The sequence below is a fragment of the Trachypithecus francoisi genome, unplaced genomic scaffold, assembly GCF_009764315.1.
Source record: "Trachypithecus francoisi isolate TF-2019V2 unplaced genomic scaffold, Tfra_2.0 Lachesis_group3, whole genome shotgun sequence".
NCBI classification, from domain to species: domain Eukaryota; kingdom Metazoa; phylum Chordata; class Mammalia; order Primates; family Cercopithecidae; genus Trachypithecus; species Trachypithecus francoisi.
Window position 1 is genome coordinate 37,362,347 of NW_022681468.1, and position 25,229 is coordinate 37,387,575.

The 25,229-nt window shown below is 49.9% G+C and overlaps 2 protein-coding genes across 3 annotated transcripts in view; one reads left to right on the forward strand and one right to left on the reverse strand.

Annotated features, from left to right (window-relative positions):
• The window catches only part of PIGH (phosphatidylinositol glycan anchor biosynthesis class H), a 43,204-nt gene that overhangs the window by 11,486 nt on the left and 6,489 nt on the right, over positions 1-25,229 (forward strand). The gene's annotated exons all lie outside the window — the stretch shown is intronic.
• PLEKHH1 (pleckstrin homology, MyTH4 and FERM domain containing H1) overlaps positions 1,358-25,229 on the reverse strand; it is a 54,469-nt gene continuing 30,597 nt past the window's right edge. For both annotated transcript variants that reach the window (XM_033187653.1, XM_033187652.1), the window contains 22 exons: positions 20,849-20,927; positions 20,007-20,098; positions 17,946-18,096; positions 17,571-17,713; positions 16,460-16,570; positions 15,958-16,044; positions 15,443-15,604; positions 13,991-14,071; positions 13,457-13,639; positions 12,967-13,075; positions 12,066-12,178; positions 11,269-11,445; positions 10,837-10,934; positions 10,157-10,334; positions 9,571-9,726; positions 8,411-8,511; positions 7,248-7,389; positions 5,476-5,618; positions 5,248-5,377; positions 3,728-3,814; positions 3,284-3,430; positions 1,358-1,979 (listed from right to left, as the gene is read on the reverse strand). In XM_033187653.1, coding sequence (XP_033043544.1) covers positions 1,818-1,979; positions 3,284-3,430; positions 3,728-3,814; positions 5,248-5,377; positions 5,476-5,618; positions 7,248-7,389; positions 8,411-8,511; positions 9,571-9,726; positions 10,157-10,334; positions 10,837-10,934; positions 11,269-11,445; positions 12,066-12,178; positions 12,967-13,075; positions 13,457-13,639; positions 13,991-14,071; positions 15,443-15,604; positions 15,958-16,044; positions 16,460-16,570; positions 17,571-17,713; positions 17,946-18,096; positions 20,007-20,098; positions 20,849-20,927 — 2,832 coding nt within the window. In that variant the 3' untranslated portion in view covers positions 1,358-1,817. The remainder of the gene's footprint in view (positions 1,980-3,283; positions 3,431-3,727; positions 3,815-5,247; positions 5,378-5,475; positions 5,619-7,247; positions 7,390-8,410; positions 8,512-9,570; positions 9,727-10,156; positions 10,335-10,836; positions 10,935-11,268; positions 11,446-12,065; positions 12,179-12,966; positions 13,076-13,456; positions 13,640-13,990; positions 14,072-15,442; positions 15,605-15,957; positions 16,045-16,459; positions 16,571-17,570; positions 17,714-17,945; positions 18,097-20,006; positions 20,099-20,848; positions 20,928-25,229) is intronic.

The window sequence follows — 25,229 nt, forward strand, 5'->3', positions numbered from 1 at the left end:
TAGAAATGTCTCAGCTAGATCCCCAAATCCTGGGGTGAAAGGTGTGAACAGAAATGGCTGTAAAACTACTTGCCTTGCACAGTCAAGTACATTTAAGAGAGGCAGAGACTTGGATGTGCTCCTTTTTTCCTCATGCTTGTCAGTTTACAGGGTGAAAGAGGAGAAGCTTATAGCAGCTGAGGTCTTCAGATAAACTAGTTCCAGCCTCACAGTTTTTGCTATGCACAATATACACACATTGTTGGGATTAAGGGCTTGGTTTTGGGTGCTACTGGTAAATATACAGTTTTCAGCACCTTATTGACAGATAGTAAGGCTGCCTTAGAGCTAGGAAACAAAACTCAGTTTCTTAGATGTTGGAAAATCAGTGTATGAACTCTTTCATTTTGTTTTTGTTAGGGGAGGGTGTGTCTACACCCTGTCTAGAGGAGACTGTCTAGTCTCCTCTGCACTCAATTAGAAGGTCTGAATTGAGGGGGATTATGGTATTATCAGTAAGGCAAAGGATGCAAGAAACTTTCTTTTAGCTGCTACTCGTAGGCTAGGGCAAGTGTCACATACGTACCCTCACCCTCAAACTAATTCCCAGCAGAAGTTTGCCAGAAGTCTTAAGGAGCATATCCAGGCCCACATGCCTGAAATAGTCTTCTGTGTTTCTGACTCATTTTTGGTAGTCTTATAGCAGCAAAAAGCAGAGTGCATTTGCTTAGTCTTTTACAAGAACAAGGAAACAAATGATGGCCCATTATAGTGAACACAGCCTTCACCGAGCCCTGTCCAGTCGTTAAAATGAGACAGGGAGGGGTCAGATTGGACCTACCCCCTGCCCTTGCTTGCACATTGTGTGGTACTGGGTTTGGCCTACAGTCCAGCGTGAGGAAAACAGCTTGAATCTTAGCAGGGATAGCATGTTACCCTGCAAAGACTGCCACAGAAGGGGCTGTACCAATGCGTACATACCAATAATGGGGAAAAGTGAGTCTATTCTTTTTTCTCCAGCTCTGCCAGCACCTTTCCCATTTGGGCAAGGCAGCCCAGTTTAGTGAGTTCTAGGCTTCTGACAGTGTAGGAGAATTAGAAATTTTAGTCCTATCCTGTTTAGTGACGTTCAGAAAACTTCAAGTATAAATAAGACCATATACAATATTAAAAAATTAGCTTCCGGGCTGGGCACGTTGGCTCATGTCTGTAATCCCAGCGCTTTGAGAGGCCAAGGTGGGTGGGTCACCTGAGGTCAGGAGTTTGAGACCAGCCTGGCCAACATGGTGAAACCCCGTCTCTACTAAAAATACAAAAATTAGTTGGGCATGGTGGCACACACCTGTAATCCCAGCTACTGAGGAGGCTGAGGCAGGACAATTGCTTGAACCCAGGAGGCAGAGGTTGCAGTGAGCCGAAATCATGCCTTTGCACTCCAGCCTGGGCAACATAGTGAGACTGTGTCCCCCACCCCACCAAAAAGAAAATTCGCTTCCTTGAGAGTATTAGTGCAGAAAGCCTTAACTTACAGCACTGATGCCCTCAGTAAGAGTGGATCATCCCTGTCTGTGTCAAGAATCGGGTAGCATCCAGAGTCGTTCTTCTTATGAAAAAAGGAATAAGTGGTTTTAACACTGCCTCTAGATTTTTAAAAGTTGAGCCCTGAAACCTTGTAAGGCACCTAGAGAATAAAGGCTTCACAGACACTAAAATACACATTTCACAGAACAACAGTGGTGGGGGGCTGTTAGACCCATCACAGTAGTATCATACCCTAGGATATATATCTCTAAATCCAGAGGCACTAGTGGTGGTGGAGAATCGGGTAGGAGAAATATTCACAGCAACGCTGGCCCCTTGGTAGCACAGGAAACAGAAGAAAAGAACTGTTGTCCATCCAGTTCCCACAGCTGGCAGGCTCCGGGTGGGTTGGTGGGTGGGTTCACAGTTGTAGAGCAATGGTTCATATAGCTGGCTATGATGAAGGTAGCTTCTGCAATCTAAGAGGAGGACAGAGATGTGAAGGAATTGAACTAGCCTTGGCTTGAATCCTGGTTTTCTCACTTACTAGTCTCTTACACTGAGTTCTGGGGCCTCAGTTTATTTAATCTCTTAAAATACCCACCTGGGGCCGGGCGCAGTGGCTCAAGCCTGTAATCCCAGCACTTTGGGAGGCCGAGACGGGCGGATCACGAGGTCAGGAGATCAAGACCACCCTGGCTAACACGGTGAAACCCCGTCTCTACTAAAAAAATACCAAAAAACAAGCTGGGTGAGGTGGTGGGCGCCTGTAGTCCCAGCTACTCGGGAGGCTGAGTCAGGAGAATGGCGTAAACCTGGGAGGCGGAGCTTGCAGTGAGCTGAGATCCGGCCACTGCACTCCAGCCTGGGCCACAGAGCGAGACTCCGTCTCAAAAAAAAAAAAAAAAAAAAAAACCCACCTGGGAGAAAAGATCCAAAGAGAACCATTACTGTGTGGTTCAGAGGCCCAGTGGTGTGGGCCCCTGTTGGTCTGGCGATCCTCTGAGATGCACAGTGCCTTTCTGAGAAAATGAGGCCCAGTGTTCTGCTCTGGTTAGCTCTACAATCAGGGAAGGGGCCTTCTTAAGAAAGGGATCTGGAGATCCTCCCCTTTGGCAGGGGTGGTATTAAAGCAGGAGTAGGTTTGGCAAACTCTAACTTTAGGATTAAAAAGTGGAGAACAACAGGGTTTCCAGTTAATCACAGGGGAGTCAGGAACAATAAACCAGAACTTAGGTTCCTGAGCCTTTGTAATTGTTATTTTTGCTGGTCAACACTTCCTGTATTGAGTAGGAACAAAGTCACTAAAGCAAAAGAGGTCTTTTTGTGGTCTTCCCCACAACAAGGAAGAGGGAGCACTGTGGGACTGTCCCACTTTTCAGCTAGTGTTGGGTCAGCAGAACCTAGGGGTAACATGAGAGCACCTTAAAGAGGAATCTGCCCTGCCTCGAGGCCTGCTGCAAGGAAGAGAAGAGCACGTAAACACCCAACTGAGGACTGCGTGATGCTGGGGCTTGAGAGAATAAAAAAGAATAAGTGAAGAGCATAATAGTAGCTAGGCCAGAGTTAGTTCCCTCCGAATATGCCCCTTTACCTACTAGCTGAACATTGCTACTGAGATGCTATACCACCTGAACCTTCAGAATACTAATTACAGACAAGACCAACAATTTTATCTGGGCAGGGCTCTTGTAGAGCACTAGCATAACCCCAGTTTCCTTTCTAAGCTCCAAGCCCACCACATCTGGCCAGAGTAGAACGTTTTAGCAGCTGTCAGACCTACCTTGGGAGCAGCCATCCGGAAGATCAACTTCTCAATGTGGCTTTTTCCAGAGGTCTTGTCTGGGATAGCTCTAATCACAAGCATGAAGTCATCCCTGCAGCCACCAAAGGTTGTCACTGAAGAGTAGGGGTAAGTGACGTGCACTTGCTGTGGAAAGGAACCAGTCATTTCTGGGGAAACTTTCCACCTGTCCCCTGAGCTAGGAACCAGCATCCCCTGTTTCTTCTAGGCACAGGAAAAGAGAACTCCCAAGTGGTCATAATTTGGAGATCTCCATCTTGAATGTCTACAAGCACTGTCTAGACTAGATGACAGTGGTGCTTGGGCAGGAGTGGGGGTAGAGCAGCCATGGTCACTTGGTTCAGGCTTTTGAGTCCACAGAGGAGAAGAAAGACCATGTTGAGGAAGAAGAGGGGTCAGGGAGCAGCCTGCATCCTTTCATACCATAGTGTTGTGGTCCAGGATGCTGACACCATCCTCATTCACAGCAATCCACACCAGAGCGTTCTCCTTGGAAGACAGCTGGGCAGGCTGGGGTAACAGAAACAACCCATCAGATAGATCCATAGTTACAGATTTTGAACTATAAGAACTTTCTGAGAAAGAAGGCACATCCAGGGATCTGCTAAGCAGTAATTTCCAGCCACTTCATCTTGGAAAACAAAGATGGTATTTGTACAGCGTATGCAGAAAATAGACAAGGCGGCTTGTGACAGGAGACCCTTGGCCTTGGGGCTCTGGTCACCTACTAACCATCTCAAAGGCAGAGGCGATCATTCTTTTGGTGTCCCTAGCACCCATGTTGCCACAGCACACTGGATGGAAAGCTCTGTGCTACAGAATAGAGGCCAGCCTTGGCCACTCTATTAGGTGAATGGGGAACAGGTGGTTTTCTCCTAGTCTTGGAAACACGGCATTCCCCCTATAGTCTCCAAGCTGAAGTGCTTCTGACTTCAGCCAATCTCCTAGGTGCTGTAAAAGAAATAGGAAAGCAAGAATGCAGTCCCGTGGCTTTAGGCCCCATCAGTAAGGAAGTGACTATTTAGTGGACATTCCTGTAATGACTGATTTTCACTGCCAGGAACAGTAGGGTAATCCAGAAAACCTCTCTCTTAATCCAAAGAGAGGCAGATAGACATTGGACATGTCGCCTTTTTCAGAAGCTTTTCCCAAGCTCCCATACCAAGTGGGTCCCCGTTTCATGCCTTTATAACATTTCTGTACATCTCCTTCATAGCACTTGCGATGGCTTATAAATATATATTAAATATATAGAGAAAAAAATGAATATGATTATTTGATGAATATATATCTCCTGCACTAGATGGGAAACTCCAGGAAGGCAAGGACCGTGTCTGATTTTCTCACCTCCTATAACCTCAAACAACCAGCACTGGACATAGTAGGAGCTCAACTATTTGTTGAATGAATGAATGGCCATTTTCCAATCTGTGGCTTCAGTAAACAGGATCACTGCCCAGCTTTGAGCTGTAATTATCTACAATGTTTATGCACAACAGACACCCAGTGAAGAAAAGTTCCTTCTGAAATTACTGTTGGCCACCTGGCCTTCATACAGAGGTGAAATTAACTGCTGCCTAAGTAATTTGATTCCCCTGTATGCCATGTCAAGCTAGTGGAGATGTATTTCTTTAGGTTATACATTGTTCTTTCAAACTTGAAAACAAATGAAAGCACTCTTGAGAGGGCTGTTATATCAAGTCTGAATCTGTGTGTGTGAATTAGTTGATCACATCTTTTGGGGCAGTCAACAAAGGACAGATGAAGATAAGCAATCACAGTTCTGCTCTGGACTGGAAATCCAGTAGGCCAGAAATGGTGGAGGGATAGTGACCCCTGGTGGTTACTGGTATGGAGGCAGGGGCTGCAAACTGGTATGGCTCAAACATGAGCAGATGGGGACACACCTAGGGGTGTGGGCAGCTCCTTCCACGGGCACTTACCTGGGCAGCAAAAAGCTTAGCACCAAAGAAAGGCCATTTCCTGGCCACGGTCAGGTAGATGCGGATGCACTCAGGAGGGGAGCAGCCTTGCAATGTTGCCCACTTTGTGGTCAACGTATCTGCCAGGTGCCTGGTGTGGGCAGATGGAGAGAAATAGTGCCAATGAAGTGCCAACATGTCTTCATTCCAGCCCTGAGGCCTCCCCACAGTGGCTGCAAGCCTGCCTACCTCAGCTGTTCAGGGGGAGCCCCATGTCTGTAGCGCCTGGGGTAGAACCTGTCTAGGACCTGCTGGAGAAGATGCTGAGCCTTGGCAGGGGATGTGCCTCCAGGGCCTGGCAGGGCAGGCTTCTCCAAGTCCCCATATTCTACCTGTGGTAGAAGCACATGAAGAGACTAGTCAAAATCTGACGGTGGATGGGCCGGGGGGCGCTGTTGAGAGGTGAAATAAACCATTACTTTATTACCCTCTTGGTGGGGTGCTAGTGGATGTGAAAAATACTTTAGAAAAACACTTCATCTCAAGTTTTATAGACACTAGAGAAACAAACTTAGGGCCCTAGAATATTAGAGATCACTGACAAACTTTGATTTTGCAGCTGAGGTGAAGTGCCTTTTCCAAAGACACAGTTAATTGGTAGCACACAAGGGAAAACAGTGTGGAAATTCTGGCTTCCAGTCCAAAAATATGGGCTATAGAATTGAAGATGCTACAGATCCTAGAGTACAGCAGAGTGTTCCAAATGTGGCCTTTGGAGTTGGATACCTGGCACAAATCCCAGCTTTGTGTACCTGATCAAGTTACTTAAACTCTCTGAGCTTCAATTTCCTCATCTATTAGGTGCGAATAAAAACTACAATGGAGGATGCATATATGCTTAGTTCAGGGCCTCCCAGAGAGTATTCTTATCTTTATAATTATAAACATCAACTATTATTGTTTCCTCTTCCTTTCCAGCATGTAAATCCAGATTCTTATTCTTTTTTTACAATATTTTTAATTTGTAATTTTTGTGGGTATATAGTAGGTGTCAGACTCTCTTATATGCCCCTTTACCTACTAGCTGAACATTGCTACTGAGATGCAACACCACCTGAACCTTTGGAATACTAATTACAGACAAGACCAACAATTTTATCATGGCTCTTATGGGAGCCATGAAGGTATCCCAGATACCTTTGACAAGATGGCCTTCTAAATATAACAGGAAGGAGAGTCCAAATCTGAATGTGTGTTCCTCTTCCTAATTCTACTTAGAAGGTCTGATGGTTTATAAAGTTTACCACATCTATTACATGACACACATTATCCAGGTATCATACTCAGTACAACCCTGTGGAGGCTGGCAGAGGTGTTGTTGTTGTTGTTGTTTTGTTTTGTTTTGAGACCGAGTTTTGCTCTTGTTGCGTAGGCTGTAGTGTAATGGCACGATCTTGGCTCACTGCAACCTCCGCCTCCCGGGTACAAGCGATTCTCTGACCTCAGCCTGCTGATTAGCTGGGATTACAAGCGTCCACCACCACACCCAGCTAATTTTAATTTTTATTACATTTTATTTTATTTTTTTCAGTAGAGACAGGGTTTCACTGCTCAGGCTGCTCTCGAACTCCTGACCTCAGGTGATCTGCCCACCTCAGCCTCCCAAAGTGCTGGGATTACAGGCATGAGCCACTGCACCCGGCCAAGTATTTTTGGTTTTGGTATACTGAGAAGGAAACTAAAGCATAGAGAAGTGAAGTGACTTGGCTAAGACCTCACAGTCGGAAGGACTCAAACCCAGTCTCTGGATTCCAAGTCCAGCCATCTGCACGCATCCTGTATCTGTGGTGAGTGAGGAGCTCTGCTCTGTAGGAGTCAGCTGCTGTCCATCCCAGAGACGGCAAAGCTGCCCTCTCCTGAGCACCACAGGATCTGCAGAATCTTTCCTGTGTTTTGGGTTGCATGGTGCATTCATTCTAAGCTGGCAACCCCACTCTCCTGCTTCCTGAACAAAACCTTACCTGGGCCATCAGGGCAGCCATCTCAAGAGCCAATTCCTTGTTGACAGGAAACCTCCCTGCCACTATCTCTCTACTAGTTTGAGAGGCAAGGAGCAGCCGTTCTCGGTCCGTCTCCCCTTTGACTTGACTGCGAAAGTACAGCCTGCAGAGCAGAGAATAAAAAGCCAGGACTCAGCAGGGATCCCAAACAGAGATGAGGCTTTCTCTGGGTCTGTTACCTTTATTTCCAAAAGGAGAAACTACTCTTTTCCCACTATTTATGAGCCTATTTTGTATTGCCTCCAGAAACATATAACCAAGTATGACACAGAGCAGATGAAGGTCATGCTCATCTCATACCAACAGGAGGGCATGGTTCATTCTGAAGACACCATTAAACTTACTGGATTTAGTAAGGGAAATCTGGTACCTGGAGTTACAGATTAAGGGACTGGATGAGATAAGAGTCCAAGAGACTATTGGAAACTATTTGCCTGGAGATATACTGAGATGGAGGGATGGGATTTTCTTACTCAAATTGATAGAAAGTCAGGATGTCTACTTCTGTTATTTCCTGGAATTGGTATAGGAGGTACTTACTCTTTAGCTTTAATTAGCTGGAGCTTATACAAAATTTCACTCTCATAAAATAACACACTTAGCCATCCCATGAGGTTGGTCTATTTTCTTTTCTTTTCTTTTTTTTGAGGCAGGGTCTCACTCTGTCGCCCAGGCTGGAGTGCAGTGGCGCGATCTCAGCTCACTGCAGCCTCGACCTCCCGGGCTTAAGTGATCCTCCCACCTCAGCCCCCCTGAGTAGCTGGGACTACAGGTGCATGCCACCATGCCCAGCTAATTTTTGTATTTTTTATAGAGGCGGGGTTTTGCCATGTTGCCCAGGCTGGTCTGGTCTGTTTTCTTGGCAAATGTGTGTGTGTGTGCATGCGCGCATATACACACACGCACAAGCAGTACAGAGAAGGCTGACAGAAGGCCTGAGCTGCCCAGGGTTTCACAGAGTATCAGCAGCAGAGCCAGCCTGCACCCCAGCTAGTGACTGCCAGGCAGTGTTATATCTGTAGGCCCCTCCCCCATCTGGATAGGGTGTCTAGTCCAGGAGGCGATGGGCTGGCACCCAGTGGCAGCCCTCCTGTTTGGCCCCACCCTCGTGCAGTGCTGAGGACCTGTTCTTGTACATCAGCTTCACAACGCGTGTCCCACCCTCAGACTTTCCGGGGTGCAGCTCCTTCATGGCTTGTTCCCACTTGGAGATGGCATCGCAGATCTTGAAAAGGCAAAAGAAGAAAGTCAGAAAATTTCCTGATAAGGAGAGAAGGGATCAAGGTCCAGCCAGGGCTGGACTCAGAGCAAAAGAGCAAAGAAAACAAAGGAAAGGTCCTCCCACCAGGAGGCTGACCTGCGGAGCTTCATGCTTCCTGGACCCAAGGTGGCAGCGGCTCCCTCACAAACAGAGGGAACCCTGGACAGGGTGAACAATAAAGCAAGAAATCTGCCCTGCTGGCCTCACCAGCTGAGGGGCCTCCCCAGAGGCTAGGCAGCCCCATGGCCTTTGATCACCAGCTCCATTTCCATTCCACTGACTGCTATTCTCCTTTTCAACAAATATGCCCAGAGGCCTACCATGTAACAAAGCCTCACAGACACCCAGACATTGGCAAAGAAGGTATGTGGCACAGTTTTTCCAGGCAACGTTAAAAGACCATAGAAGCCTTTGTCCTGTTAAAGACAAGCACAAACTGGAGACAAATATGCATCAAAGTGCTAGAGCACATTCTCACAAACACTTATCCCCTAGGGCAGTAAGCCCAGACCACAATACAAGATTGACCTTAAATCCCATTCAATGGCCTTTACTTATAGGGGCACCATAAGGACCTGCCTCTTTAAAAGTGTGGTTCAACCTATAAGCATGGCATAGACCCTGGTAGAAAGCGTAAAAGTGAGGTGCTGGGTACCACATGACATCCGGGGGGTCCAGGCATACAGCTGGGAGCCTCAGTAGGTGCATGTAGGCAGCGGCTTCATGGGGCCTCGCTGTCCCTACACTAAGCCAAGAAGAGGCTTTTCTTCTGGATGCTGCACAGCCACTCGAGGGAAGTAGGAGTGTAGCGATCTTGTCTCCAGAGACAAGGGCACACAACAGCTTTTTTCTCCCTCTCCAGGTACATTTTAGGATGGCACAGAAATGCTGACTAGGGCAGCACCTTGGGCTCAGCACCAAATGAGCTACCAAACAGTCAGGCACCCATCAAATGGGCTCTTTCCCCACCACCAATATCCCTGAGCAGGGAGGGGCTCAGCTGGCTCAGTGGGAGGCTGTCACCTTGACACTTCCCTGCAGGCAGTGCTCCAGGTCCCTGCCCGAGGGATCGTCCGTGAAGAGGGCAAAGCCAGAGTGGGATGGCTTTCTCATGCCTATCTCCTGGTTCAGCCGCTGGAGGAACTCATCAACCGTGGAGGAGCCGTCAAAACCAACCACCTGAGGCGGGAGAAGGGTTCCACCCCTGAGTGAACTTCCCAAGAGGAGCTCACTAGGGCTGGTGGAGGGGACTGGGTACAGCAGGTGGAAAGGAGCAAGGACAAACACAAGAGGCCAAAGCAAGTTGGTTTCTGTGTTCATAGGCAAAGGGCCAGTGCATGAGGGATGTGAGCCCATCCACTGTAAATTTTACTGGGCATACCTGGGTCCCTCCTTTACCAACAATCTTTTGGAGGCCCTTTCTTATGCCACTTTCTTGGTCAGCATCTCAGCTTCCCTGTTCATGCAATGAGTTCATAAGATCTACTTCTGGGGCACCAGTGAAGAATCTGCCAAGCCTAAGGAGCCTTAGCATCCACCTGGCCCAGAGGTATTCTCTGGATGATGACGTGAGAAGACTCGGGACAAAGGAGCACGCCCAGCTCCTCACCTGATAAGTCCCGTTGGTAAAGTGCACGGGGATGCTGAAGGGCAAGGAGTGGTGGAAGGGGTTACGCAGCAGGATGGACACCACTTCCATGCGTGACGGCCTGGCTTCCCGCTCCCCAGTCTGCAGGGTCCGGTCCACTGCCCGCTGGCAGTAGGTGGCATACTGGCCAGTTTCACTTCTAAAAAGACAGAAGAAGGGAGTATTATGGACTCTGCTCATCCCTGCTACTTTGGCACCCCGGGTCCCTATCCGGATTCAGCCAAGACCAAAACTGTAGCTGGGGCAGGTTGTGAGAAAAGCCCTGAAGACTCTGGTCTGGGGCGTTAATTTGTCATTCAGGACCTTTATATAGCAGGTTGCTGGCATGGATATTTTCTTCCAGAACCCAGAGAACATAACAACAGAATAGCGTTTGCGGACAGTTTGGGGGCAGTGTGGCTTTGTGCGAGAGTTGCCACAGTACCTCCATGGATGCACGGATTGGCAAGCAGAGAAGCTTAAGCATGCCCAGACCCCCACGTGCCCATTTGTGCACATGGCAATGGGTGAAGTCTCCACCACCACTGAGCGGTTTCAGAGGACAGGAGTGATCTGGTCTGTCCTAGACTCCTCTCATCCCTCTTATTCATGCTGCAGTTGGCAATGCTCAAGTGGCAGAGGAAACGGCCAGGTTCACTCACCTGGGATCTGCATGGCGTTGGAGCTGCTGCTTGACATACCAGAGGAAGTGATGCTGAGGCAGGAAAAGTGGAGCACACAGAGCGAGGAGCTGCCAGCACTGCCAGGGACACAGACAGCGTTGGGTGAGTGCTGGGCCTACAGCACCACCTGTCCTCATAGCCCTGAGTTACAAAGCCTTCAGCACTCTTTCCCCAAACCAGAGCCCCCAATTTGCTGTGGGTGCTGGGACAGCCAGCTTGGTCAGGCTGTGTCCAGAATGCAATCAACCGTCTGTGCACAGACAGCTCAGCTGTACTGATGCAGCTTGGAATACGGAGGCTGGCCACTGGCTGGGCTCACAGTATGCCTGTCCAGTCACCTCCTCCCACCTTTCCCACCTGGCAGCCCTTGCCAATGGCTTCTGTCAGCTGCTCTACCCCTGGCATACCTACCTGCATGAGGGAGTACTTCTGAGGCGGGCGGCAGCTGGTCTGCTTCATGAGTTGGCAATAGATCTCACTCTGCAGCTCGGGGTGAACCAGGCAGACCTGCAGTGCGGTCTGAGCCAAGGACACGTGGTAGTCCACCGAGGCAGCTTCCACCGGCACGTTGATGAAGAGCTGGCAGGACTGGGAGGGAATGGCAGTGAGCACAGCAGACCAGCCTCCCCTGGGTTCGGAGAACTCAGTGGCTTGGCCATTTTCCAAGGGCTCCAGGGAGGTTCAAGTTTACTGACAGCCCTTTCTAAGAGGGAGCACTGCTATTGTTGGAGGGCATCTCTGTTTACTAAAAGGGGCTATGGGCTACTTTGGGGCAGAAGCTTTCCTTTTTAAAATGTTCTCATTACATAAACAAGACAAATTCATTAAAAACAAAAACAAACAAACAAAAAAACAACAAAAACAGAAAACTCAGACATTCACAAAGAACATGCTAAAATAGATCCGAATCTCTCAGGTCCAGAAGCAACATAAACCTGGCCTTTCCTGCTTAACTACAGGAGGAGGGGAGCTCCTCCAGAGAGAGTTTTCATTGGCATTTCCCAAGGACTTGTGCATGACGTTCCAGAGCTGCTTCCCTCCCAGTGACAGGATTACATTCCTGCCATCCAGGAAGTGATAGGGACCCCGGGAAGTTTCCTTCCTTTCCTCTCCAGATCCCTCTGTGGGTTGTCCCCAACGGCACAGTTCTTCTCCACCCAAGTATTGCAAGTATCCCAGTGGTGGGCCTGGCCGCCACCCCACTTTACCTTGAAGAGCTTGAGGGCCTCCGTCTGCAAGGCCTCAGAGGGCAGGGTGGTGAGGGAGGCATAGAGGCCGTCTTTGCTGTAGCACAGCATGGGGTGCCTCCAGAGCGGCGAATCTGCCCAAAGCACAGAACCAGAGAGCAGGGACAGTTACTACTGAGAGGGGACTCACCTCCCATTCACTGCCATCTTTAATTTATGGGGAAGAGAGTGGTTTATCTGTGACACGGGTTGTGCTGGGTTTATCCTCCATAGAGTGTGGGGAGTACAGGTGGGCACTGCAATGAGCACCCTCATATAAGCATGGCCTTCCTCATGGAATGGCAGTAGGGATGAGTGTGCAAGGTTATGGGTGTCTGAGTGCAAGTGGATGTGTACAGGGGAGGCCTCTTTCTTACTGTGTCAGGTCTGGATGGAGGAGCACATGAATTGGTCAGAAACAAGCCTCAGAGCAGTAGTAAAGGGGTGTGTGTGGTATATGCCATTAATTAGTTCCTCAGGGCCCTGAGAATCAGTAGCAAAACAAAGACTCCAAACAGGTTAGTCCGATCCCAATTTAGGCTTCACTCATTGATTTACAAACTCTAACTATAGATTAACCAGCTACCTTCTTTCCTCAACCCTCTGCCCAGCCAGCAATGCAGCAGGTTGATCCAAGTAAAACATTTACCCAGGTCCCTGGAAAGCCTGCTTCCCAGATAAACTCCCCCAGATGCAGAGTGGTCACCTCAGTATCTCAGCCGGAGACAGAGGGGCCCTGGAGCTTGGATGGGAACTTCCTCTCTGTGGCTTAGATGTTTTAAAAACAGCTTCAGAGTACAACGCTGCTTTCTTTGGAATCTGGACCAATAGTCACCAAGCCACTACCCTCCGACGCAAGCAGTGGTGGCCACCCTTGCCTTACCTGGGTCTCCTTCACTATCCATCAGTTTTCCAATGAGCTGCTCATAGGCAGTGCCCACCTTGGCACTGCTGCCACCCGCAGCCACTGTGAGGTGGTAGAGCCACGTATCCTGGAAGAGGGCAGAAAGCCATCGGATGGGGACGGGGTGGGAAGAGTGGAGGCAAGAGCTCCAAGGAGGACTCCTTGAAGGGGCCAAGCCCATGTGGGGTTCAGCTAGTTTGGTTGGCATGAGTCAGGGCTACCTGGAAAGACTGAGGATCAGGTGAACATGAACCGAAGTTTCCAAATTTCCGATTCTATCACATGGCCTCAGTGAAGCAATGTTGGTCACTGGGAATAAATTCAGTATAAAGGAGTATTCCCATTCAGAGAATATTAGTTGCCCAAGTGACCAAAAGGAATAAACTTGAATTTTGAGAAGCTCAGGGGAAAGAGAAGATCAGAATCACAGGTCTGAGCTTGGCCCTGGAGGCCCAGCCCTCTTCCTTACCTTTTCATGCTTGGTGCCAATGAGGAGGTAGGTGGGGCTGTGCTCTGCGGGGTGGATCACCAGGGTGCAGTGGGAGGAAAGCAACTGTCTGGTTCCTCCAGCCTCATAGTCCTCGTCTGAGTCACAGGATCGATCTACTTCCTCTATGCACGCATCCCGCACAGGCAGGCAGCCCAGGGGTCGCTGTGGACGGGAGATTTCCATGAATGGGAGAGCCCGTGGGGGACAAGGGAGTCTCCTTTCTCTGAATACATAGGCTCCGTGGAGCTGGGAATGGTGGATATGGACAGACGACAGGATGGGGAGGTGGAGACTATAGCATCCCAGCCAGGCTGGCAGCAGAATGAGGCTTGCTTGGAGAAGCACCAGAAACCCAGACAGGCAGAATCTCACACTCTGGAGGGATCCAGCCAACTGGTTTTGTATTTATCATGGGGTTACATGGGGTAGGGACTTTCACCAGGACATGCAGCAGCAGTCATATGCTTCAGGGGAAGCAGGAGAGTGGGTATTGTGAGGAGGCTGAGGAAGTACCTTGTCCTCATGGCTCCGATAGTAGTAGAAGGTTTTCCCAACAAGAGCGCACCAGACCAGCTTGGAGTGGCCATGTTTTACCTGTAAGACAGAAATGAACTGGCATTATGAGAAGTAGGTGACTCTAGAAGTAAATCCAGCACTGGCAAAGAGAACTAGGTGACTCCAGAAATAAATCCAGGACTGGCAAAGAGAAGCCACAGAGACAGATTTGACCTGTGGTAGAGATGGAGATGCCATTCGGGCTCCCTACTAATGGAACCACCCCTTTCACAGCGAGGGTGCCATGGCGCCCTGTGGCACCCCAGCCATCATGCGCTATTCAGTGACCTATGACCTGCCATGAAATGATTAGCCAGGCCAATCAGATGTCCTCTCCAGGCATATGAAAATGGGAAGAACTTGCTAGGTGGCAGAGGCCACAGTTGTCAGGGTGCTGGGAGGGAGGGAGGGAAAACAGCAGGCTGAAGCCCTTGGGCAACCATGCATCATGAGGGAACAGAAGCTGCACACGGGTGGAGGAGAATGACATAAACAGACTGAACGAGAAGCAGAGGCACAGAGCGAGCCTGCCAGCCCTGAGCTTGCTAAGTGCAAGTTGCTTTGGTTCCTGCTGGTGTTCTGGTCTAGCTAATGTACTTCCTTGTTAACTTCCATTTTCTTGGGTTTAACAACTGCTTCTCTGCTCTTTTCTTTTTTTTTTTTTTTTTTTTTTTGTTTTTGTTTTGTTTTTTTGAGGCGGAGTCTCGCTCTGTCGCCCAGGCTGGAGTGCAGTGGCCGGATCTCAGCTCATTGCAAGCTCCGCCTCCCGGGTTTACGCCATTCTCCTGCCTCAGCCTCCCGAGTAGCTGGGACTACAGGCGCCCGCCACGTCGCCCGGCTAGTTTTTTTTTGTATTTTTAGTAGAGACGGGGTTTCACAGTGTTCGCCAGGATGGTCTCGATCTCCTGACCTCGTGATCCGCCCGTCTCGGCCTCCCAAAGTGCTGGGATTACAGGCTTGAGCCACCGCGCCCAGCCTTCTCTGCTCTTTTCAACCAGAAGAGCCCTAATAAAAATGTCTTTCAGGCAGGCCTGGGATACTTTAAGCTTTAAGTCTTTGAGGGGCCATACGTACCTCACCCAGGTCTCTTCCTCCCATTATTAACACTGAGGCGGGTACAAGGTGTGGGTGACAGCCCTTAATGACCTCAAAATGGATACAAGATAATCCCTTCCCTTCTCTGTCTTGAGAACAGTTGTTCCAACAACCCTGATTTGTTTCCAGGGAATCACTCGCCATCACCTTGTGTGGCCAGACCACGTTTGAGGGCTGGCCAGCGAGTCACTGTGAGGAGGCTCCCAGAGAAAGGAACCCCGTATAAGGGGGACCCCACCAACCTCAGCACCCCAATCCTCGCTCCCCTGACTCGCAGGAGGCACACGTTCCTGCCCTATCAGCCCCACCCTGTACCTTGGTCAGCCAGCCCTTCACGGTGGGCTTGGTGCCACCCTGAGGCAGAGCTGGAGGCCCGGTGGCCTGCACCTTCAGCAGGCTCTGGAGTACCCGGATCCACTCCTCCAGCAGGCTGGGTGAATCGGCTGTCAGGTAGTAGGTTTTCTTCTCAGAGATGAGCTGTGGAGGGCAAGATGTGGGGGCGGGGCAGCACGCTGGGAGAATGGAGTAACCGGGACCTGGCTCTGAGGTGGCACCTGTCCCTGAACCCAAGGGACCGGCCTTCTGCCTGCCCTAGTGCTCCCTCCTTTCTTTTCCTCCTCATCTTTTCCTCCCTGTCTCTCCTTCCTTCACTCCATCTCTCATATTCTGTATCCTCTTCCTTTCTTGTACTCACAAGTTAGGATCACATCCAAATGTTGATCTGAAGTCTTTCATTCATGCTCATTTGGCCCCATCTTTGTCTCACTCATAGCCATATCCAAACCCAGCACCTCTCTGTCTAAAATACTAGCAGCTAGGAGCATGCTCACCTGAAACGTCTGTGAACCCTCCCCTCGAACAATTTGGCAGCGGGAGTTCAGATCCACTTGGCCTTGAGGTTTCCGGATGACATCACTCTGTACAGAAAGTATTGGGGAGGAGAGCCACTGAATGTGGAGCCTTTCCGGAGCACCTCATTTACCCTCAGCTCTTCCTCCAGGTCCGAAGCAAAGGGAAACACGACTCCCAGCATTCCGGCTGTGTTATGATGGGTGACTTATTCTAGATTCTGGTTATAGCTAAATGGAACCTTAATCAGGAACATGGGTCCTTCTGAGAACCTCCCCATTTCATTCTGAGAACTCATGGCCAGGCTTAGGTCCCCAAGTGTGGCTCAAAGCTTCAGGTGTCCAGTGAGGTTGCCTCTCCCCACCTGCCAGACCTTTGCTCTCTGGCCTTGGGCCACATTCCCCCTCCTCCATCCCATCTGACATAGTCCAGGGTGTGACGTGGAGTCCTTTCGACTGCAGTGCTGGGCAGGGAGATTCTCACCGGGGACTTGTAGTACATAATCTGTCCCTGTCTCAGGACAAACCAGCGCCTCTTCCACGTCTTCACCCGGCTCCCCATTTTCAGCAGGTAGCCCGACTTCTCCAGTGACTCCTGAGGGGTGGAAGGGTGTAGGGGGAAGATGAAGAAAGGGGAAATCACTCAGGGCTCCCAGACATCACACAGGTCCAAATGGTCCAGCTGCCTCACTACTCTGTCATCAATGAAATACAAAATTATTGAGTACCTACTCAGTGTATTTTCAGAATACCATACCCTGCTACGGTTCAGGGAGGACTAAATAAAACATGGGTGGTCCTGCCAAGGAAGGGCTCCCGTGCTAGCTGGGGAAGACCTCACTATGAGAAGGTAGCAGAGCAGGGGCTGCTAGAGGGAGAGGCTGGCCAGCGAGAGCTTCAGGAGAGAGCCGGCCCTGAGCTGGCCTTGTTAGGACAGGTCAGCCACTCCCTCAAAGACTGAGACGAGGAAGAAGACCATTCCAGGCAGCACAGAGCAGGGAGAGGGCAAGGCAGGTCTGGGCAACCATGGACACATCAGCCAGGCAGGACTGGAGGGTCATGGAGCCAGGGAGATGATGGGGCAGTAGAGAGGTGTGAGTAAGGGATGGGGAATTACATCTGGATGGATGCTAGCCCTGGCATATAGTAGCACAGCTTGGAGCCTCAGGCTTCTCATCTATAAAATGGGCTAATGACCCCAAGAGGATTGTGAGGGCAAATGAGACAATGCCTGGAAACTGAGCACAGTGCCTGGTGCCCTCTAAGAGTTCAATAAATGTTAGCTTGTGTTAGCATTCCAGGTGATAAAACAGTCATATATGGAAAACTCATGGGGCCTGGTGGGCCACAGCATACTCTCAGTAACTAGCCATTGCTGGTATTCCAGGAGCTCTCTGGGCTCCCTCCTTCCTTCCTCATGGGGTCTGTGTCTGACTCCATAACTGTACACCCCCAGCCCACGCTCCCTGCCCCCATCCCCCAGCTCTAGGGACCCCTCACGTCAGGCGGCTACTGCCTGTGTCTTGTGCCGAGGGTCCCAGCAGCCTCTGCTGACATTCTGCTCCCACCCTGCCGCTGCCCGTTTCCCGGCTCACCCCGCCCAGGCCCAGCCCGTCGGTGGAGTAGGATGAGGTGCGCTGCAGTTTGTGCTCAGGCTCTGAGTAGTCACTGTCCAGCGAGCAGGCGTCTGGGGGGATGGCGTAGTCACCCTCCGAGCTCAGTGAGGACATGGAGACACCTTGCCGAGGGAGGAGGAGTCAAGGCCTGGGTCCCACACCTCCCCAACTCACGCAGTCCAGGAGCTGCTGAGCCTTGACCACCCACCCGGGACCCGCTCTCTGGGGCTGGGGGTGGAGCTGCTGGGGGGTTACGAGCTCAGATCAAGTGGGGATCCCCATGTTCAAGTGCCCATGGGAAGAGGTGAGGGGCTCCTTGCTGCTGCACCCTACCCCTGCTCCCCTTCGCTGTACCTCTCTTGATGGCCCGGGGGCTGCCTAGTCCACTGGTCTTCCTGGACTCAGAGCAGGGGACTGAGATTCGGAAACTCGCCTGAGAGCTGCAGTCATCGTCGGACCCAGAGGACTCGTCCATAAAGGGCATGTTGCTGATCTGCGTGGCTCTCTGCAAGACAGGCCCCTCCCTCACTGCAGCTCAGGCTGCAAAACAGTCCTTTCCCACCCTGCAGCTTGCACTCCTGCTCCAAGCGCCCATGGTGTGGCCAACCCCCAGCCGGGACTCTGAACAGACAACTGTCCAGTGTAAGGTCCCTCCTGGCCTCACTCCTGTGTCATGACCTCCATGTTTCTCAGGCCTCCCTTCCCACACACCATCTTCTGTGGTCCCCAAAGCAGCTGCCCATCATGACTGAACGCCTGCCCACTGTAACCCTCACTCCTTGCCACTAGGGGGCCCAAAAGCTACACCACAGAGCAAGTGTGCCATGCAAGCTTTAAAAACGTGTGGGGTCGCAACAATCAATGATTGCATCTCCATTGGCAAACATTTAAAGTGAGTAAGTGTTGGTGAGAGTATGGGGAGAAGATGAGGAAAACGAAACTCTAGTGTGTAAGGCATTTTTAGAAGGTAATTTGGCAGTACCTGTCAAAAATTAAAACATGCATATAATTTGCCCAGAAATCCCACCTCCAGAACTCTGTCCTACAGAAATATGTAGATGTAAGTTCACAAAGACATATGTGCACAGTGATGTTCATGGCAACATTCATATTAGAGAAAAATAGGGACACAGCCTAAATTATCATTGGAGGAAAGCTTTAGGTATTAATAGTTACGGTGCTTCGATACCAAGGGTACTGGACACCTACAGAAGGCGCGGTGGCTCATGCCTGTAATCCCAGCACTTTGGGAGGCCAAAGCAGGTGGATCACGATGTCAAGAGATCAAGACCATCCTGGCTAACATGGTGAAACCCGTCTCTACTAACAATACAAAAATTAGCTGTGCGTGGTGGTGCGTGCCTGTAGTTCCAGCTACTCGGGAGGCTGAGGCAAGAGAATTGCTTGAACTTGGGAGGTGGAGGTTGCAGTGAGCCAAGGTCGCACTACTGCACTCCAGCCTGGTGACAGAGCCAGACTCCGTCTCAGAAAAAAAAAAGGAGGAGGTAGGGAAGGAAAACCTGACATGTGGTTATTCACATGGTTAGGTGAACAAGCAAGGCATAGAATGACATGTATATGAGCACCTTTTGTGTGCACACAGGAGACAGTGAGAATGTGCTGCATATTTATAAATGCATCAAAAGGCCTTACTGAATAAACACTAAACCATTCATGATAGCTTCCTCTGGGCTTACGAATTAGGGAAAAGCCATGTGAGAGGAAATTTCACTTTTGGTTTTTTATTCTTCTGTAAAAAATTTTATCAAGTATTACTATTATGATTCACAAACCAATAACAGAGACAAAAATATGTATGAAAATATTGCAATTATATCTGATTTTTGTTTTTAAAATGTAGTGACGTTATGGGAATATAAGTTGGAATATACCTAAATAATTCTAGAAGGAGCCCTGCTGCCCTCTGGGACCTGGGGAGTGGGGCAGACATGAGAAGAGGGGGAGGCCCATACAGCGGGCATAGGCTTAACCTTCTTACCTTGTCCACATTCATACTGATTCAAATTTTTGTAAATGTGGAATTTTTATAATCACAACATAATAAACAATAAAACAAAATGACACATGTGGGCTGAGCTCCCTGGCCAGGGTAACCATGTGTAGAAGCCTGGCTCTAGCGGGCAGGGGGGAGGGATTGCATTGGGAGTTATATCTGATGTAAATGACGAGTTGATGGGTGCTGGTGAGTTGATGGGTGCAGCACACCAACATGGCACAAGTATACATATGTAACAAACCTGCACGTTATGCACATGTACCCTAGAACTTAAAGTATAATTAAAAAAAAAAAAAAAAAAAAAAAGCCTGGCCCTAGAGCCCCGCCCCAGTCATTGGATGATGAGGCCAGGGGCCTTTGCTGATGAGACACCCCCTATTTGTGCAGCAGTTTCTTACCCCCTTCAGTGCTGTGTAGACAGGCACAGTGACATTCTTGTAGACCAGGCCAGAGAAAGACCCAGGGGAAGCAAGGGCAGGAGGGCTTGAAGCTGAGCAGGGAAGAGAGGAATGAGATTACTCAAGGGCATAACCCAGGAAGAGGTGTGGGAGAAGCAGAGAACTGGGCAGATGGCATTGCCTCCAGGAGCAAGCCGGTGACAGATCTCAAGAGGGGGGCCAGGGCTCTGTTCATCTTCTTCACCTTGACTCACTTTGGGGACCATGATCTCCATGTGGTAAAGGATCCCTCACCATAGAATCCAAAAGCCTTACCCTTTAACCATTTTCTCCTTCATGACGTTTGCACAGTGTTCCACTATTGCAGATGTGAGTTACAAATCATGCGGCTATGGGACCATCCCACAGCCCCCCTTGTGGAGATTTGGTGGCTGGCTGGAGAGAAGCCAGTGAGTGGGGTCCATGTAAATCAGAACACTTGGGACTCCTCCCACCCACGGCCCTGGCACTGCAGAAGGGAAGGCTGTGCAGGTGGGAGGCTGGGCTGGAGGCCCCCTCTCAGATCCCTTTCAGCTCTGTGACTGGCTACTTCTTTGTGATGGGCTGAACCTGTACGACTTCCCTTTCCCTCCTAGGTGGGCCTTGCTGTGATTTCACCTGAACTTCACCTGCTGGGGAAGGGAACAGGGTGCCAGGCAACATTGGCCCTGGGTGTTGCTTGGAGTCTTCTCCTCCCTGCTTGCCCACCCTCCCCACCCTGGGTGTTTGGTGCCTCCAAGCCTCATGTGGGGACTCACTGTAGGGGAAAAAATGTGCACTAAGTTCCTACATATGGAACTCACCGCAGCAGGCAGTATTACTTCTGGGAGACACGTCTGAGAGCCGCATGCCCGATGTGGCCACAGCATAGATCCGGCTCTCCTGAAACAAGAGGTCCTAGGAGGGTCAGGGCCCAGCATCATGCCCACCCCACCCCCTCCAGGCATGTGCAGGAAAAAGCATGGCTTTGGGGGTGGGCAGACCTGTGGGGGGGGCAGTGACTGGCTAATAAATCTTGAGCAAGTTACTTCATTTCTGAGACTCATTTTCCTCTGCTCTAAATGGGGGTAATAATACTTACCTTTCAGGCTGCTGTGAGAATCAATGAAATACTTAATGTAAGCATTTAACACCTGGAATATAATCAGTGCCCAACAGTTCCCTGGCTTGCCTCCACCCTTCACCTTTGGGGCAAAGGAGGTTCAAGAGAAGATGGGTCAGTAACCTGTTGCTCTGAATCCTACCTGTTTTAGAAACCGTTGGGTCTCAAGATCTCACTCCCAGAAGTTAGGGATACTGATAATGAAGAAGCCACTGGGGCCACACGACAAGGGCTCTTTTGTAAGCCAGTTGTTTGGAACTTAGGGCACATTTTTAAAAAATTCTCTATTGTTTCTTTTTTTAAAAAATTATTTATTTGTTTTTTAAGTTCCAGGGTATGTATGCAAGATGTGCAGGTTTTTATATAGGTAAGCGTGTGTCATGGTGGTCAGCTGCACCTAACAACCCATCACCTACGTATTAATCCCAGCATGCACTAGCTCTTTTCCCTAATACTCTCCTGCCACTGCCCTTCCCTGCCAGTCCCGCTAAGTGTTGTTCCCCTCCCTGTGTCCATGTGTTCTCATCGTCCAGCTCCCACTTGTAAGTAAGAACATGCAGTGTTTGGTTTTCTGTTCCTATGTTTGCTGAAGATAATGGCTTCCAGCTCCATTCATGTCCCTGCAAAGGACATGACCTCATTCCTGTTTATGGCTGCATTGTATTCCATGGTGTATATATACCACATTTTCTTTATCCAGTCTACCATTGACGGGCATTTGGGTTGATTCCATGTCTTTACTATTGTGAACAGTGCTGTGATGAACATATGTGGGAACTTAGGGCACATTTTTCCCCTACAGGAATAATGTCGTATCATGGCCAGGCTTCAGGGCCAATCTACAAAGCCTATTTTGCCCAACAGTTCTCCAGCATCCCCATGCAGAAGACCCTGGGAGAATGCCTGTCCTGGGTCTGAAGTAGGCCACAGGCCAAAGGCCAAAGGAGCTTTTCCTAATGGCCCCGATTGCTCATAAACAACCCACATGGCTCCCTGCACCTTCTGTATCTGTTTGCTCCACTGAGCCTTTGGTCAGCCTTTGGAGGAATGCCCTGCTGGCTCAGGGAGGCAGCTAGATGTGCTGTCACCTGGTGGGGTCAGATGGGCTAGGAGATGGTGTTGGAAGGGAGGTGGGTGCCTATTGGGGTGTCATCCCAGAGGGGAGCAGCAGCCCTGGGGCACCTGGGAGGAGAGAGGGCAGAGCTGATGAGTGCTGCCATGAGACGCTGAGATCACTGGAGGGGCGGCAAGGCAGGAGACAGAGAGGCAGTGAGGAAGGAGGCCAAGGAGGGTCCTGCAGCAGGGCAGGGAGTTTTTGTGCTCGTGTAGGGCAGATACACCAGGCCCAAGAAAAATTAGGCATAAAAAGGATTATTTCTGCCCACAGCGGTGGTGGAATTTAACCAAGGACAGGCCTCTAACTTTGCAGAGGAAATGAAACTGAAGTTTGAAGGATTTAGGTGAAACAAAGCCTAGAACTGTTTGACAAAAGGTTATCTAATGCCTAACTCACAAGGTTGTTTTAAGGATTAACTGAAAAAAGGGCTTTCCAAACTCTAAGGTACATAAGTATTTCTCACACCCTCAGATTGAGAAATGTCCTCTGACATTTCTTCCCCCTGCCCCCCCACAGATGGTTACTGCCCTATTTTTTCCCCCCCAGATGGTTACTGCCTGGGAGAGAGAGAGGCTGGGCTGTTTGGCCACTGTGATTTCTTAACCCTCCCTGGAACAGGAGTGATCACGCCTCAGGGGCCTGGGAAGGAGCTAGCATTGTGTCTTGTTTTCCCCAGGAGCAAGTTACAAAGGGGATAGCACAACAGGATGAGATCTCCTTACATTCTTTTGGCTGATTCTTGGGTCCTCGGGGCCTAGCTGGGGGCAGGGAGGGTCTATGGGAAGACCTGCCCCTGCCCCTTAATGCTTCATCCCAGAGTTCAGCTGAGGTTCCTGGGGAGAATGTCATCTGATATGCTTTCTATACAGAACAAGAGGAGAGAATAACTCCTCGTCTTCCCATTCCTCCTTTCCTCCTCCACCCTCTCTCTTGCACACACACACTTAACCTGTTCAGATAGAGAAGATCCACTCTTTTTTTTTTTTTCTTTTTTCTTTTTAAGACAGGGTCTGGCTCTGTTGCCCAGGCTGTAGCACAGTGGCAAGATCTTGACTCATGGCAACCTTCACCTCCCTGGACTCAAACCTAACTTCCACTTAAGCCTCCTGAGTAGCTGGGACTACCAGCATGTGCCACCATGCTCAGTTAATTTTTGTATCTTTTTTGGTAGAGATGGAGTTTTGCCGTGTTGCCCAGGTTGTCTTGAACTTCTGGGCTCAAGCAATCTACCTGCTTCTGTCTCCCAAAGTGCTGGGATTATAGGTGTGAGGCACTGCATCTGACCCAAGACCCACTCTTAAGCTATCACAGTGAATGGCTGTATTTTGGCAAAATGGCAAAGGGAGCAACGCTTCTTTCTGGTAGCAGCTGCACATTCCTTGCCTGACTGCTCCCCGCTCCCAACCTCTGCGTTTGGACGCCAGAGCAAGAAGAGGGCCAGCAGCCCAGGGGACCAGTGCTCTTCCACCTCCTAGTCTTCCTGATGTGCCCCACTCTTGGCTCAAATGGGTCTCCAGTCTTCCAGGTGTCCTTGTAACAACCAGAAGCTGGTCAACAGTCACTGACAAGGATATAGCCCAAAAGTCTAGGGCTGTGCGCCTCCCGAACCAGCATTTATTTGTTTTGTTTTGTTTTGCTTTTTTTGTTTTGTTTTGTTTTTGAGACAGTCTCCTCTGTCGCCCAGGCTGGAGTACAGTGGTGCAATCTCAGCTTACTGCAACCTCTGCCTCCCGGGTTCAAGCGATTCTCCTGACTCAGGCTCCCAAGTAGCCAGGACTAGAGGTGCGCACCACCGTGCCCAAATAATTTTTGTATTTTTAATAGAGATGGGGTTTCGCCATGTTGGCCAGGCTGGTCTCGAACTCCTGACCTCAAGTGATCTGCCTGCCTCAGCCTCCCAAAGTGCTGGGATTACAGGCATGAGCCACCATGCCTGGCTTAGAACCAGCATTTCAAAAGGAGGCCCTGGGAGGTACTGCTGAAAATACAGGTCTCCGAAGCAGTGGTGTGGGGTGAGTCCACCCTGATGCTATCCCCTCTCCCAAGTGACCTCATTCCTCCTGCTGCCAGGAGCCAACGCTTAGATGTCCCCCATGGTATTGCTGCACGCCCCAGCAGCATATGTGGAGGGGATGTCTGCCCATGAATAAGACTGACATTTGCTGTGGCAATGTCCCTTAAGAGGAAGTACAGCTGGAGTGTGAGAGCTGGGCTTCAGAGCAGCTGGAACTACATTTAAAGCCTGGCTCTCAGACCAGGTGAGGTGGCTCTCGTAGCTGACGAAGGAGGATCACTTGAGGCCAGGAGTTTCAGACCAGCTTGGGCAACATAGGGATACTCCATCCCTATGAAAAATTTAAAACATTAGCCAGGTGTGGTGGCGTGCCTCTGTAGTCCCGGTTACTCAGGAGGCTGGGGCGGAAAGATCCCTTGAATCCAGGAGTACAAGGCTGCAGTGGGCTGTGACTGTGCCACTGCACTCCAGCCTGAGTGACAGAGCAAGACACTGTCTCTCAAGTAAATAAATAAATAAAGCCTGGCTCCCTCACTAACTATTACATGACCTTGGGCAAGTACCTAAGTCTGTGGGGAACAGTGGTTTCCTGACCTGTAAAAGGGAGAAACCACACCTTACTCCTTGTAAGGAAAGGAGCCTTCCCACAGGCTCTGTGTGAAGCCCTTAATACCCGCATGCCATTTTCACTAGTGACCTGTGAAATGTCATTTTTATAGCCTGTCTCATTTTTATTTTAACTTTTTTATCATGGAAAATGTCAGACACAGGGCCAGACACAGTGGCTCACACCCGTAATCCCAGCACTTTGGAGGTCAAGGTGGGAGGACCACTTGAGCCTAGGAGTTCGAGACTAGCCAGAGCAACACAATGAGAGCCCATCTCCACAAAAAATTTAAAAATAGCTGGGCATGGTGGTACATGCCTGTAGTCCCAGCTACTGGGAAGGCT